This window comes from Bacillus rossius, chromosome 16, assembly GCF_032445375.1.
Source record: "Bacillus rossius redtenbacheri isolate Brsri chromosome 16, Brsri_v3, whole genome shotgun sequence".
NCBI lineage: Eukaryota > Metazoa > Arthropoda > Insecta > Phasmatodea > Bacillidae > Bacillus > Bacillus rossius.
The window spans coordinates 12,194,837-12,210,062 of NC_086343.1; the positions used below are offsets into that span (position 1 = coordinate 12,194,837).

The 15,226-nt window shown below is 38.1% G+C and overlaps 1 protein-coding gene across 3 annotated transcripts in view; it reads right to left on the reverse strand.

Moving 5' to 3' along the window:
• Window positions 1–15,226, reverse strand: part of LOC134539995 (protein singed wings 2) — a 209,951-nt gene that overhangs the window by 174,972 nt on the left and 19,753 nt on the right. Inside the window, exon 1 of one of the 3 annotated variants that reach the window (XM_063382407.1) lies at window positions 6,290–6,704. The exons of 1 other annotated variant lie outside the window; for it this stretch is intronic. In XM_063382407.1, coding sequence (XP_063238477.1) covers window positions 6,290–6,372 — 83 coding nt within the window. In that variant the 5' untranslated portion in view covers window positions 6,373–6,704. Of the gene's footprint in view, window positions 1–6,289; window positions 6,705–15,226 lie in introns of those variants that run through there. One more of the 3 variants, XM_063382406.1, reaches the window with a different exon arrangement.

Genomic DNA, 15,226 nt, shown 5'->3' on the forward strand with positions numbered 1-15,226 from the left:
TCGTAATTAGGTAAATAAAATTACGTCAATGAAACTTTTTGAATCGTTTATATTTTTTATGTAAAATTTACTAACTAGGTGCCAAAATCAATTGAATAGTAGTTTTTAAAATATGTATCTCGGTTAAGAAGCCATTTATACCCGAACTTTAGAGCTAAATACTATTTTTAGTTTATTTTATGACGAATTAAACTTTTGATGTAGTTCCGTTCTATCACCCGCTAACGTATGTACCAAACTTATGAAACCTGTGCTTCCCACAACTGTTCCAGGGGGAAGGGAAGAGGGGTGAATGTCCATGCTTGTCGTTTGTTATCTGTTGGAAGAGACATGTCCAATCAACGCACAGCGTTCCCGGCCGACGTCACCGCTACCGCAGACGACATAGTCCGATTTCGCCGGCATGAGAAAAGCTTTTTTGGAACTCTCAGGAAACATAAGGTCGTGCTTACAGTACATCATCTATGCAACAAAAACTAAATTAGTTTTTCAATACTGTACGAAATAATCTCTCTTTCTAAGGTATATGTTAGGTTAAAAAGTTTTAAAAATTTACTAAAGTTTTAGCTAAAAATAATTTTGCATTCCATCGGGATCAATGTATATTGCTCTACGTTATTCGTAATTGACTTGTGGGAGGGGGGAGATGGTAATGGATATATTACTGTCTAAACGTAGGTGGAATACACAGTGAACTAAAGTAATTCCCCGGACTGTTTACTCAACACATAAATAACAAAAAAAAATTTAAGCTAAGTATAAATATCTAACGTTTATAGCATCATTAAAAGCTATTTTAATTTTTTTTAATATGTGAGTTTACATAGTGATTTTATATCATAACAAAAAAAACATTCTGACACTAAACAAATAAACTTTTTTTTTTGTAATTTAACCTATTTTGATGGGATTTTACAAATACTTAAAACGATCTTAGGATTAAATCCGTGTCATGTGTTTCGCTTCCTGAAGCGATTGATATTTTCATCAAAGGTGAAATGAGTTAGACCACAGACTGGTACTGTGTAAGTGTGTTGGATAACTCATCCAGTTCAGTGATCAATAAGCTAGACCGACACCATTCGTTCCAAGATATTTGTTTATTGGATTCCGCCTTCCCAAGTGAGTGGCCAATTTTAACTTCACACTTGACTTGTCATCACAGGTTCTTTTTTTTTTAAATTATTTATTACAACAAGACACGGAATTTCATTAAATTTAACAAATTTATTGGAGCATCCGCGTGTAAAAAAAAAAAATTACAAGCTTTCACGTGGCATTGTTTTGAATAGGAGTTTAGTGCTGAGATCAAATAGCCCGATTACGTCTTCCGATTTCAACGTTCAATTGCAAACAGGGAAAATGCGTGCAGAAGGAAAGAGGGTATTTTTACGCTGTAATCCCAAAAAGTTATTTTCATACTTTATTGTGATTTTTGTGTATTTATGTTGAAAGTAATTATGAACTCGGTGGCCAAAATTCTACGAATATGTCCGTGAATTTAGGAAGATTTTTAAATAATTTTTAATCCGTGTTCTTGGTAAATTCAAGATTAAAATATTTTAACAATTGGCTGTACTTGTCTACTTCGTAACAATTCAGAATTATTTAGTATTTGTGTCCCCCTTTTTTTTTAAGGAGTATTAAGAATTAAAATATAAAGCTAAAGTATCTTCGGAGATCATCTTCTTGTGTTACAAGTTACGTGGTTTTCGAAGGTCGCCTGAGCGATCAAAACGAACGCAATTTCTACTGTTGAAATAATTAGTGGATCTGCGCCTTACTTGAAATCCGAACCCAGCGATGAAATTAAATATATTCTGGCGGTGAACGACGACAGCACCGACAAATACAGTAAGTAAGTAGGCTTCTTGACGCGACAGTTCCGACGTTTCGGGAACTGGTGTTGTCGCTGTATTGTCTTTGCGTTGTGCTGATCATCTGTTTAGTATCGTCGTTGGTTTCCTCTGTTTGTCGCCGTGTTGTCCAAGGTTGTTGTTTGTCTGTACTTACTGTTCTTGCTGCAACTGTCTCGTCGCAACTGTGTCCGTCTGTCCTGCCTGTGCATGCAACACTTGACATCGGCTTATTTTTACTTTTTGTTCGTGTGTGTTTGTGTGTTCTTCGTTTTTTTGGTCCGTTCTTTAGGTTTTCCTTACGACATACAGAGTAAAACAGCTGTTCCTACTTTCTGTGTGTATAGTTTGAGCATGTTTAGTGTAATGTATAGACTTTGAACATTTTTGAACTTCCCGCCCTGCAGGGTACTGTGGTTGGTCACTCTGGAGTGGCCAGGAAGTAGGTTGGTGCACCTGCGCACAGGAAGAGGACAGTCTGATAATCAACATGGTGGTGAGTGGACGTTGGTTACTATCGCGACTCGTTTCAATCTAACTGTAGTTATTCATAAATGTTGCATCCGCTAATTATTTCAGTCCACATCTCTTCGTGCAACAACAGCAATAGCGTATTTCCAATTTCAATGTTACAATAAAATTGTTGAAAGCAATTCGTGTCCATCTGTCCCACGTAATTCAATCTTTTTTTTTTAAATTGTTTAATTATCATCCATGTGATGTCAGGTCGGCAGGAAAGTGCTGAAGGAGAAAGGCGTGAGAGATGGCGCGTCCCGCCGGGTCAGGTCAGGTCCATCTAGCTCAAGGTCACTGCCTCATCACTCTTGAGGCTGCATTGAAGTCGCCCCGTTCTTGGATACTTGCGTATTCCATCGGCAGTCTACTAAAAAAAGGCTGGGAGGAAAAACCACTCACGTCCGAATTTTTCGGCAATGGAAGACCCTCGCTGACCATTTACAAACAGTTGGCCTTTTTTATCTTCGCCGAATACCTCATCAAAGGGTCTTTCAGCCTAAGGGATCCTTGAAAAGTGCATCTTAAAGGATGCTAACCATTTCTGTTCACCTTCCGAATAGTTGCAAAGGTTCCTTTCAGAAATGCCGACGCAGCCTTTCGTGAATGGACTAGTGGCTCGCTTGTGGCACTATCTTTTGAGGGGAGATCTTCCTAGGATCAGGATTTTTTCGTCTGGCCGAACGTAATGAGCTCGGTAAACTTAAGGCGTCCAGCGTAACCCCCACAATGTATTTTTTTTGTAAATGGAACAAAATTTTATGTAAAATTACAGACATTAGTAAATTTGTTCATTTACATTAAAAACAACCGTATCACTAAAAAATAGTTATTTGCAAGCCATTCCCCAAATAACTTTACAGTATTATAACTGCGTGATTAAATGAGCACGGCAAAACAAAATAAAGTCAAATTCTATTATCTCTTCCACGGTTTTAAACATTATGCTTGAATGAAACATCGATTAAAAATATAAAAATATGCGCCCATTTTCATGAGAAATACTCGATATTATCATGCAAAAATAACCATAGCCAATATATTTCTAGTAGTATTACATACTATTTCTTGGCAACTGGTTTCCAAGGTAATCTTTTGTAAAAGTACAGAATTTTTTTTTGTGTGTGTAAACGTGAGAGACACTGCAGTAATTGGATAATAAGCATATCGTAAGTATGCACGAAAGGGAATCCCTTTCCCCTGGCAGTTCTAGGAGTTTGGAACGGTGCCCTAACAGAGTTGTTAGTCAGGCACACCAAATTAAGAACCTCGGAACGAAGTTTTTTTGACGTGACGTCTAATAAATCAATGAACGCCGGCTGCGCGCACGAAAAAAAATGTCCCGTAACGCACATTGTCCCTTTACGCAAGGTCCCGTTACGCTCATTGTACGCTTGCGCCGCATCTCTCTCTCTTCCACTCGATTGGAACAACCATCGATTTGACTTTTTCGAGGCACATTAAACTTGAAACACTCCCATTCGATTCCTACTTTTTCCTATCATCGTCCTATCCTTAACAGAATAACACAGATTGGAAGAAGTTAAATAGCAAACATGTCTAAAAGTTATAGTTAAAATAATCTCTTCGTTAAAGTAATAAACATATTTTGAATTAATGAGTGCAATTAAAAGTAAATTTATCAATTAAATTGTAGATTTCATTTCACTCCTTCTTTGTATCCATACAAAATAGTGATAATTCAATAAAAATTATTCAATTTTATTCATAAAAGTATGCAATCATTTCATCAATGTTTTGTTATGACGTTGTCACGTTAAACTATCGTCCGTAAACCGACTTTACAGACAACCAATTTTTTTTATTGTTCTTCGCACGACTACATAGGGCGGCCCAAAATCCCATAGCCTTCCATAAAAATATTTTTTATTTATTATTCAAATGCCGCCTCTGATTTACATAATTACCCCGCAAAGCTTAATGTTCCTTGATACTTGGCGTCTCTTTCAAACTCGTTTCCTTGAAAAGCACGACACGACGAACTACTTAATAGTTTTACACCTTCTCGCGGCTTTTAAATTTAATAACTCGATCTTTTACGCTTAATCAAAGAAAATGTATTTCAATGACAGGGTCTAATTCGATAATTTTATGATTCGAATCTTGAATTAAATCATTAACAGAGTGCCTTTAATCGGAATCTAAATCTTAAAGTCAGGTATAACACAATATGCAGACAGAAATATATGTAATTTTTATTAAAAAAACATTCTAACTATTAAAAATAATTTTAAAATATACATGAAAGTATAGTCACATGTTAAGGACGCGAAAATTTCTTCTTCTCTCTCAGAAGTTCCCCGATGTGCAGAAGAAACATTCCCAGACCGCTGAAGTTGGTAGTTGAAACGATTAATTTTTGACGATGCTAATTCTGATTCTACAGTATAATGACGGTGGCAACTTTTGGGACTTATTAAATCAATTACAAATATACACGCGCGTGCACTTGTGGATTTAGAAGGGGGTCACGAAATCACCTGCCATCCCCCCCCCCTTCTCCCCCCCCCCCAGAAGGCCACCCCTGCACGCATCCATATACCCGGGACTCGAACCCATAACACTTCGCACCGGATGCCAGCATGCATCCGACTGCGCTACGGAGGTTAGAAAATAATTAAAAAAAAAAAAAATTAAACTAAAAACACTTTCTCTCTTCCCCCTATCCTCTTCGTAAAAAAACGCGACGTTTCGTAATTACGAAAACTGCAACTGAAAGATAGTTACTGCTCTTCAATAAAGAACATTTGTAAATATAATTTTACATAATGTTAACATTTATGAATAGAATTCCGACTGGTGTTCCTCTACATAGAAAAATATATTTCTGTATTATTACAAAAGACACGTTTGGAAACCAGTTGCCAAGAAATAGTTTGTAATAATACTACAAGAAAAATATTGTGGTTTTGTATAAATATGGCTATGGTTATTTTTGCATATAATAAATACGTTTTTCAAGAAAATACTGGATATTTCTTACGAAAATGGGCACATTATTTTATATTTTGATTAATTTTTCATTCAAGCATATATCTTTATTTAAAACCATGGAAAAGATAATCGAATTTTAGTTTATTATATTTTATCGTGCTTAGTGATATGCGCAGTTAATACTGGAAAGAATTTAGGAAACGGTTTACAAATAACTAACTATTGGACGTACTGTGACAACACAAAGCATAAATGCCCCGGTATAAATCCGAACCCAGTATCACTGCGAACACTATTCTTAATGATAGAAATGTGCATATATCTCTACTTTTAAATAAATATTTCTGTTCAATTTACAAAAAAAAAATAGTGTAAACAACTGCTATAAATGTAATTATTACATAGCCGCATCTATATGTATTCCAACATGCAACATGAGAGGACAAGTAAAATTGAAGTTTTAACGCTCTATTGATTAAAAAATAATAATTAAAAGCGCAAGAATGGAAGAATGTTAATAGGTAAGCTACAATGCACTTAAATTCTCCACGTAGGTTAAATACCCAAAAAAAAATTTTAATTAATTGCCAGATAGGTATAACGAAATTTTTGTCGTGAATATTAAAGTAACTTAAAATTCTACGAGTAGATAATGTTTTGACTTGCCTCAAATTTGACGGTTCTCAAAAACAGTGCTAGCGATACCGATTTTCCAACTGTCACTTGCAAAGCCTCACATGATTTACGTTTACGAACGCTGAAAACCGCATTGTTTTTACAAACACTGCATGACAAAACAACAATGGCTAAAGGATACGTAGACCATCGGTACTACACATTTTTCAGAACTGTTAAATTTGAGTCAATTTACATAACATCCAAATGTACGTCCGACCGTCTTTCAGCTGCGGCAAAAAAAAAAAAAAAAGAGTCAATACTATGATAAATTTTAAAAATAAGCTTGCCTGATATTGTTGGTAGTTCCGCCAGCCGCCACCGCGGCAGCACAAGCGACCAGGGCGTGGAAGAGGCGGGCAGCCGCCGGCATGTGTGGCCGTCGGTAGCCTAGCGTCTCAGCAGGGACTCGCCTCCGGGAAATTAATAAATAAATAAAATACTCCTTTCTTAATTTTTATCCCGCCATTGGTACGTTGCCGTTCGCGAAATAAAAAAAAAGAAATAACTAACGTCTTTCCCGCGGTTGGCGTCGCTCGCGACTGGCAAAGAGAACGAAAGTGAACCGCACCGGTGGAAGGAGTGGGGGGAGAGGGGGTTTAAAAAAAAGAACAAAAGGAGGTGCGCACCGCCGCGCCACGCCGCCTAGAATTTTTACGTTACGCGAGGGCTTGGCGTCTCGTCTGTGCGAAGAAGGAAAAAAAAAAGGAGGGGGGATGCAGACGGAGGGAGGGGCGCCACGAGGGAACGAAGGGGAAGTGGGTCAATGTCTGCGCGTGACGTCACGCCCCGAGACGACCGCCTTCTGCCCGAGATGTTGACAGCGACTCCCCCCTACCCCCACCCTAGTCTACACAACCGTCACCTAGCGGCGGCGTTCCGAGGGGCAGATGTTTCCGTTTCCAATTTTCTCCCTTCCCTCTTCTTCTTCCTTTCGTTTTAAGGCCACCCGGTGGCACAAAATGTTCCTATCAAACAAATCATTCGCAGCGTCATTCAAATGTGAAATGTTACACAATCAAAAAAATAATTTACCGTCTTCGAATCACAGTTATAATTAACTCCAACATAAACGGGAAAAATAAACACTAAAGCTAGAATATTATTTAAAGTCTTTCAATTATAAAAGAAAAGCCTAGACTCAAGTGTGTCCACAAGCTATAGATTATTTCTCAACTCTGAAGACGCGTGCTGCGATGCAGGCAGAAACGTCGGCGGAATACACCACTTCGACCCTGCTCGATTTTGAATGCCAGGACGTTTGTTTACAAAATGGTCGCGCGAAAGCTTAGAAACTATGTACTCAATGCAAATGTACTGTTTGGCCGAGTTAATATATGTGCTGATAAATTCAAGCTCATTTGACGATGGTACTTTTCCTATTATTTGTTGGCAGCGCGCCAACAGTCCAGCACATGTTGGTGATTTCATCATCAGAGGCGATTACGGAAGCAACGGAAAAACTGGATAAATGCAAGTTATGATCACGCACATTAAGTTATTGATATTGTTTCGAATAATGTGAGGGAAAACTGGGTTCGTAAGGGATATCCCAATTAAGTTTTATTACAGTTTTATTAATTACTAATATTTACATTACTAATACATAATTCTTAAAAAAATGTCTAATCACCAATCACTGGCACTTAAAAATGTTTATTCGCTAGTCACTCAATGTCTGTCAAGTTCCACAGTTCGCACTCCTCACGGGAGCTGGGCTCGACAGTGGTTCACCTCTTACCTCGCGCCTGTCCTCACACACAGTCTCGCGCCACTCAGTCGCACTCTCACGGTCACGTCGTTCCTCTTCGCGCCACTCTCGAGGAGATCTCTCCTTTAACTCGCGGAACTCCCGCGAAGGCCGGCGTCGCCGCTTATATAGCCGCGGCGTCCTTCTCGAACGGACGAGAGCGTCCGTGACGAGTCGCGTTCATCCCGGGCCGACCCCGACGCCAGAAACATCGAGAACGACCCCAAGTTTTTCACTATCCAAGCACGGCGGCATCCTCTGTAGGCCCGGGGAATTCCCAGGCCGCTTGAAGTGTCAGTGACAGTAGTCCGAGGCGGGACGATGAGCGGGGAGCGGAGGGGGAGGTGTAGGCAGACCCTTGCAATCCGGCAGGGCACACGTGGCATGTGTGACGTCAGCATCCGTGTGGGGCTGCAGCCAGACTCGCTGGAAGACCCGCCCAGGTGCCTGGCCTTGCCTCATTGCACGCATGCAACAATATATACACACATATACACATGCTGGACACACAGGTACTTATGTTTAACAGATATTAAGGTGGTCAAACCTCGTCTATCCGGACTAACTGGGACCGTAGGAAATCCGGACAATCGACGATCCGGGTAATCCGGTAATATGGGTAATAAGCAATAAAAAAATCCTTAAATAAGCATACTTACCGTTCATTACGATAAAAAAAAACTAAATTTTGTAACAAAAATACCTAGTATAATTGTCCTCTATTGTTTACAATGCATTAAAAAAATAACTTTTCACGTCATTTCTTGTGAAAGAATTCGCCCACTTTCATCTATCCGTTTCAAACACGTATGGCGTTTGAACGAAGCACGGTGACGCTCCTAGTACGTACGCCATGTTGTTTGTCAGCTGGTGCGCTTTCTTAAACTCAACAAAGAGCTTTTTACTACCATAATTATACCATCTCGAACGTGGCGGTTCTCTAAAGTAGTACCTATTGGTTACTTATTTCCCAAAAAGTCACTTGAAAAACAATCACACGATTCAACTAAGTCACAGCATGTCGTATCCTGACAATGCCCAACTCCATGAAGATACCTCAAGAACAGACAACGAAGATGAATACATAAAAAAACACGGAGAACAAGGCAATATCCATTGGCGTAGCTGTGTTCATAAAGTTGGGGGGGACAAATAATGATTTTGATGTCATGTAAACACATTCCCCTCTTACTAAGAAGGGGGGGGGGGGGTCCTCCACCGGAAAATTTTGATTTCAAAAGTGCAAAATAGCGCTTTTTAAGCAGTTTTTGTATGTAACCATTGGATACATCGATGTTAAAATTATTATTGTTTCCTTAAGATTAAATTTGAGAGTGAAGAAATTACAAATAAAGTTGGGCAGAATAATATTATAACATAAAAATATCACGGTCTAGATAGTTGGGGGGGACAGTCCCCTCCACCCAGAAAGTTCAGGGGGACACGTCCCCCCTGTCCCCCCCGGTTCCTACGCCCCTGGCAATATCAGCTTATTTCAAATGCCGCATGGCTGGACAAGCACCGAGAATTCCGTGGAAGTTGTTTATAATGGATTTTTTTTATTCTGAATACGTTCTTTTCCCACTCTTGAGGTTTCTTCTGTGACAACCAGGGCGAACCAGCAATGGCGATGTCCATGAAATCTAATACTTAAATCTTCATGACTGAATGTTGTCCAGCTGTATGAGTTGGTTCCGTTACATTCGGCTGCGGCCTCTTCTGTTCTTCCCCTAACCCTCCCCCCCCCCCCCCACACACACACACAACACGTGATTTGTGATGCGTTCCTCCTCCTCCTCATCCCTCCCCCCCCCCCCCCCTCGGGCTCTTTCGACCACGCTGTGGACGTGACGTGAAGGGATTTACAAGGATGAGAGCCCCACACCCGAACAGTTCCGAATCTAGTGCCGAAGTTTGCCGACCGCTCGTGAAGAAAAAAACACTATCGCAAGGATCTATATATATTACGGTCATAGAGTATTTTAAACAACTATAACACGCATGACAAAATTTTCATTTCAGTTACGAAACCTAACCTTATCTACCAACACGAAAAAAAAAAAAATCATTATTTATTACAGTGTCTATTCCCATTTCCGCCACTTTTATCTGTATGGCCATCTCTCGGTCATTCTCCATAGCTCATGGTTAGCGTGTGCCCACACGGTCAACATAATATTTTGAAATCCGAGAAAACTGCCGCGCCCAAGGATATCGTTCAACCTAACCTTCATTATTCTTATTGTTCTTATTATTATTGGTAGTGCCCGGGCGATCTTCGCGTGGAGAACACGCGCACCCGCGGGACCCAGTAACATTTGGAAACTGTCTCGAGCGCCTCATCGCGGGGAATAAACAAAAGAGAAACACTTTCCGGAAAGGCGGGCTTCCCGTCCCCACAACGCAAAGCAGGGCTGGAAGAAGGCCGAAGCTAGCCAATCACGTCGCGAGACGTCATTGCCTTACTGCTTATCCGGTTTACACCCAAGTTTAACGGTTCAAAATTTTCAATACTTAATTTATTTAACACACTCTCGGATGCCTGCTATTATTTTTTTTTATATTTTACATTAAAATACAACTGGATGCGTTTAACAGCACAGTTGCTCCCGGCAATAATGTTCCCTCAAGGTTTTATACTTACAAGTTACAAGTAGTATTTTCAAAATAAAATATGGTTCGGTAATTATACAGCTTTGCATCACAAAACATCCCATTGCTTTTTTATTTTGATAATTAACCACTGCCAACCCAAAAACGCCTGCCGGATTGTTTCCTCGGTGTACAGAGATGAAATTCGTCCGGCAAAAAGTAAATATAAAGAGTGTCCCATTACTCAACGTCAATCCGAGAATGGATAAATTCCAGTAAATTAGGGTTCCGCATAACAAATAATTAGCCAATTGCGGATAGAGGAATTTATTTTTTGGATGGAATTTGAAAAAAAAATATATTTTTATTAAAATAACGTACGTCAACAACAAGAGGGTTTGACAGTTACATTGTCACTGCCTTCGTAGTTTGTCTCCAGGTGTTGTGACAGCTCACCTTGCATCAACCAAAGTAACATAAGATACCTTCATCGAGATCTCGCACACAGTTTTTTTTATATAAATTCAGGGGACGGGGATATGTTCCCCTTAAAAAAAAAACCCTCCCCCCCCCCCCCCCAATATCTACGCCACTGGAGCTTATCAGCACTTCAGTTAATTCACAAACACAATACATCCATCACTGTCGCAGGTTTCATCTCGTCTGACGGTTGAAAGGCGTACGGCCGGCTGATAACAAAGCAGACTGCACTCTCTTGCAATTTCGCTCTGGCGGGAGTGTGTGACGCGAACAGCAGTCACGAACAGCAGCAGCACTACAGGCAATTGGCGTTCCCCCGAATGTCAAGGGCATCCACACGCACACGATCAGTCCTAACTGTCAGCTTGGAACTGCCGTGTGTGGGCAAGGACGGTGGCTCGGATCAGTCGTAACTGATGGACTGACGAACTGATGGCTTCCCATCACATCGGACTGTGGGCCCCCAGTCCGAACTGCGTCTCGCCAGTCCAAACTGTCAGTCCATCACCTGAGTGTCGTGGCAGACATTTTTGTTTGTACCATTTGGTCGCTTTGCTATTTCTTCCCCTCTTTTTTTTTTTTTCTAACTGGAAGTGCGACTGAGCGGGAAGCCTTCTTTTCACAGACGCGAGAGCCAAAACCCGAAGTTCCCCGAAGTTCATGCTTTTTTTTTTCGTATCTTTAATGTAGCTATCCTAACCAAATCAACCGTCCACAATGTTTTAAAGTATTTATAATGTAGCTAACCTAACCTAATTGACCATTAGTATCCTTTTATCAACACTGCCATATTTATCTACAGTGAACCAAAAAAAAAACCGAAGATGCACGATCGGGCGTTTGGCTCTCTCGTCTGTGAAAAGAAGGATTCCCCGACTGAGCAGTCCGAACTGGGAGCTGCGCTGAGTGTGTGTATGGTTGTTGGCGGGGGGGGGGGGGGGAGGGGGGGAGATTGAGAGAGAGAGAGAGAGAGAGAGAGAGAGAGAGAGAGGTTTTTCTAACATTTGACCTTGTGGTGATTTCTCTCTGGTTATCGTTCTCTACAATGGTTTTTTGTGACTACTAAGCATGCTTCGAGACATTGCCATGTCTCTGAGGCAGCAAATTTAAACATGCATTCTAAATAACTTCAAAAACCTAGCTTAATTAATCCAGTTGATTTGTGAATTACTAAAAATTAAACCTACGGCTAAATATTTCCTACCATTAAAATTAAAATAAGAATTTGATTTGTGGTTTCGTTTAATTAAAAAATATGAACAAGATTTTTTTTTGTACAAAACTGAAAACGTCTGTAGCATTTGTGTATCTAATATTTTGTTTACAGACATTTTGAATGTTAGAAATAAGTTACATAAAAAAAGTTAATTAAAAATAGTCCATGCTAATTTATAAAATCATATATTATAATTTTGAGAGAAAAAAAATTGGTTTTAATTTTTCCAGCTCCAAGTAATGAATACGAATGCGTGTTTTAACATTCAATTATCTTTGATTAAACAGATATTGCATCAGTACCTAACATTGTTAAGCATTCAAATTGGAAACAGAATCGCCGAGGATTTTGTGTAATAAATATCTTTACGTTTTCAAATCTGTTATTGCGGTACCGTTGACCAATTTCGACATGCAAACGAGATCACGCCCCTGTTAAGTTGCAATGGAATTTAGCGAATTTGCATATTGCATTTTGAACTATTCGAGTTAATTGAAACGCTTCAATAGTTGGACAGTTAGTTCATTGCCACTTGTCATGTACAGCATGAGTTCACACTATTAGTTAGATTGTTATTTATAAATTTGGCTTAATGGCTAGCTAACAGCGATGCCGTGAGAGAAATGACATATTCGTTTAAGTCAAATATTAAAATTAAAACGCTTTGAAACTTAAATCAATCACGAATACACTGAAGACTCAATATGGCTGTTGGAAACAAATATCAATACTTACAACACAACCCATAAAGACGGTTCATATTGGAAGTTATATGATGGATTATTTTTTCCACACAACCATTCCGAAAACACACAAAAATGATATAAAATATAATTTATAGTTATGAATACTAATCATTCTGTCTCTCGCAATAAAAATTTTGTTACTGCTACCTTGAAAACCTAAGCCAGTTACATAAATAGTGAATTTTTATTCTTTCTATGCTAAAATTTTCAGTGAATTTCAGATTAAAGTTTCACACAGTTTATGAAACTAGATCAACATGTTAATTTTTTATGATGGCTTGGCTTTAAAAGAGTTATCACATCGAGAATTACCATTACCTTAATAGTACATGTAATACATTTATTTATAAAAACAAGTTATTTTCAATTTAATAGCAAGGAAAGACTTAACTTGGAGATGTTTTTAGTTATTTATAATTATTTAATGCTTACACCACGTCGAATTATATGTTTTTAAAAACACTTAAAGAGTTTTTCTCTCAAAGTTACCGCTTTAAAGAAACACATTAACTAATTAGGCTTGGCGATATTAACTAAGGTTTATTTTTATCTAGGCTGCATTACAACAATAATAACTTTGAAAACTTTATTTTTTAATCAATAAAATCATAGTTCGCACAATTGTGTTTATGAAAATAAACTGAACAGGCACGAAAAATAGTTTCATTAGCAAAAGAATTTGAGTGCCATATACTGTAGTATGTATATTTACAGAGTAAAGATTTTTGATGTGTAACGTCTCGGCTCTAGGTATACGGCATTTGGTGAGAGTAATTTCGTGATGAAACGGAAGTCAAGGGACGGAAATGTGCATCAACCACGGTGCTGCCGTCTGTGAAGGTTGGCACGAACCAAAGTTCACAAAGACAAAGGGATACTTTTTTTTTGAATGTTTAATGAATTTTAACAATTTGGGCAGTATTTTAATAAAATTAATTGACGAAAATCAGGTCCAAAGCCGGGGTTTGGTAATTTTTTCATGTATTTTTTCACTTTTATCGGAACAGTTTACTATATGTTTAATATTTCGGTCTCCAAATCGATTTATTCAATAGTCGACGCAGCTGCTTTGGCAGCGAATTCTAGCGGCGGGTGCGGGAACTAAGTGTGATTAGCGTCCAGAAATGTAGCTTAAAACACAATTTGCATAAATCTATCACGCTCGGGATTATTTTAAAGAATTCTACGTTAAATTTATTGTCCGAGTTTCGTATCGTAAGTGTATTTTCAACATGAGAACACATGAATTTTCTCGTTACCAAGGTTAGATGTTACATACAAAAAAGGAATTTCTCCATACCTATACCTTTTATACTATTATTGAATATTTGGATCACCAATATTAGTATGTATAAATTTAATTCTGATTTCTGCATAATTATAGCTTGGTGTTGATTGTATTATAGCCCTACTGTGTGTGTTTACTTTATTATTTATTTATTTTATAACTGATATAGGTTTATATACCGTTGATTTTTATTATCTGAACCATTTGTAATATGATTGTATGATTTGTATTGTTGATTTATATTTAACTTCTATTTTATTAAATTGTATTTAAATTGCTCCATGTCCCTAATTTGGGACTAAACGGAGTGCATGAATAAATAAATAAATAAATAAATCTCTGGAGAGTACTGAAAGACTCACATTTGTATTTTGCATATGGATTTACAGCTTGTCTACATAGAGGTCTTTAACGGAGGTTTGCAGCGTATTTAAAGATATTGGGGAAGCAAGTTTCAATGGCCTTCGGCATACGTGACTAAGAGATCAGATAACTTTACATCCCACAAGGCGATCCACTTTCGAAAAACCAAACTAATTTCAATTAATTTAATTTCGTAACGCTGCTGATGTTATTTCTACGCATAAATAATCCGCGAAACTAACCACGGCAACATATCATAACAGAAAATTAAGGAAAGTATTTGTTTCCTTGAACCAGTTATAGTATTTTAAAGAGGGAGATACAGTTACCTTAAGACGCAATCTTGGTTTCAATCGAATTTAGGGCCTACCACTCTATTTTTTGTAAATGGAAGATAAATATTCATGTAAAATTAAAGACATTAGTAAATTTGTACGTTTACGTGAAAACAATAGTATCACTACAAAATAATGTTCGCAGTAATACTGGGTTCTAATTCTTACCCGGGAATTTATGATTTGTGTTGTCCCAGTACCTCCAATAGTTAAAAGTTATTTGTAAACCGTTTCCTGAATAGCTTTCCAGTATTAACTGCTCACATTAAGAATCATAATAACACAAAATAAAGTTCAATTATTGGATATTCGATCATTTTTTCCATGGTTTAAAAAATGTATTCTTAAATAAAACTTCAATTAAAAATAAAATTATGTACCAATTGTTGTACTAAATTTTCGAATAATCACGAAAACCGTAATTCATGTATACAAAAAAAACATAGTCATGTGTCTA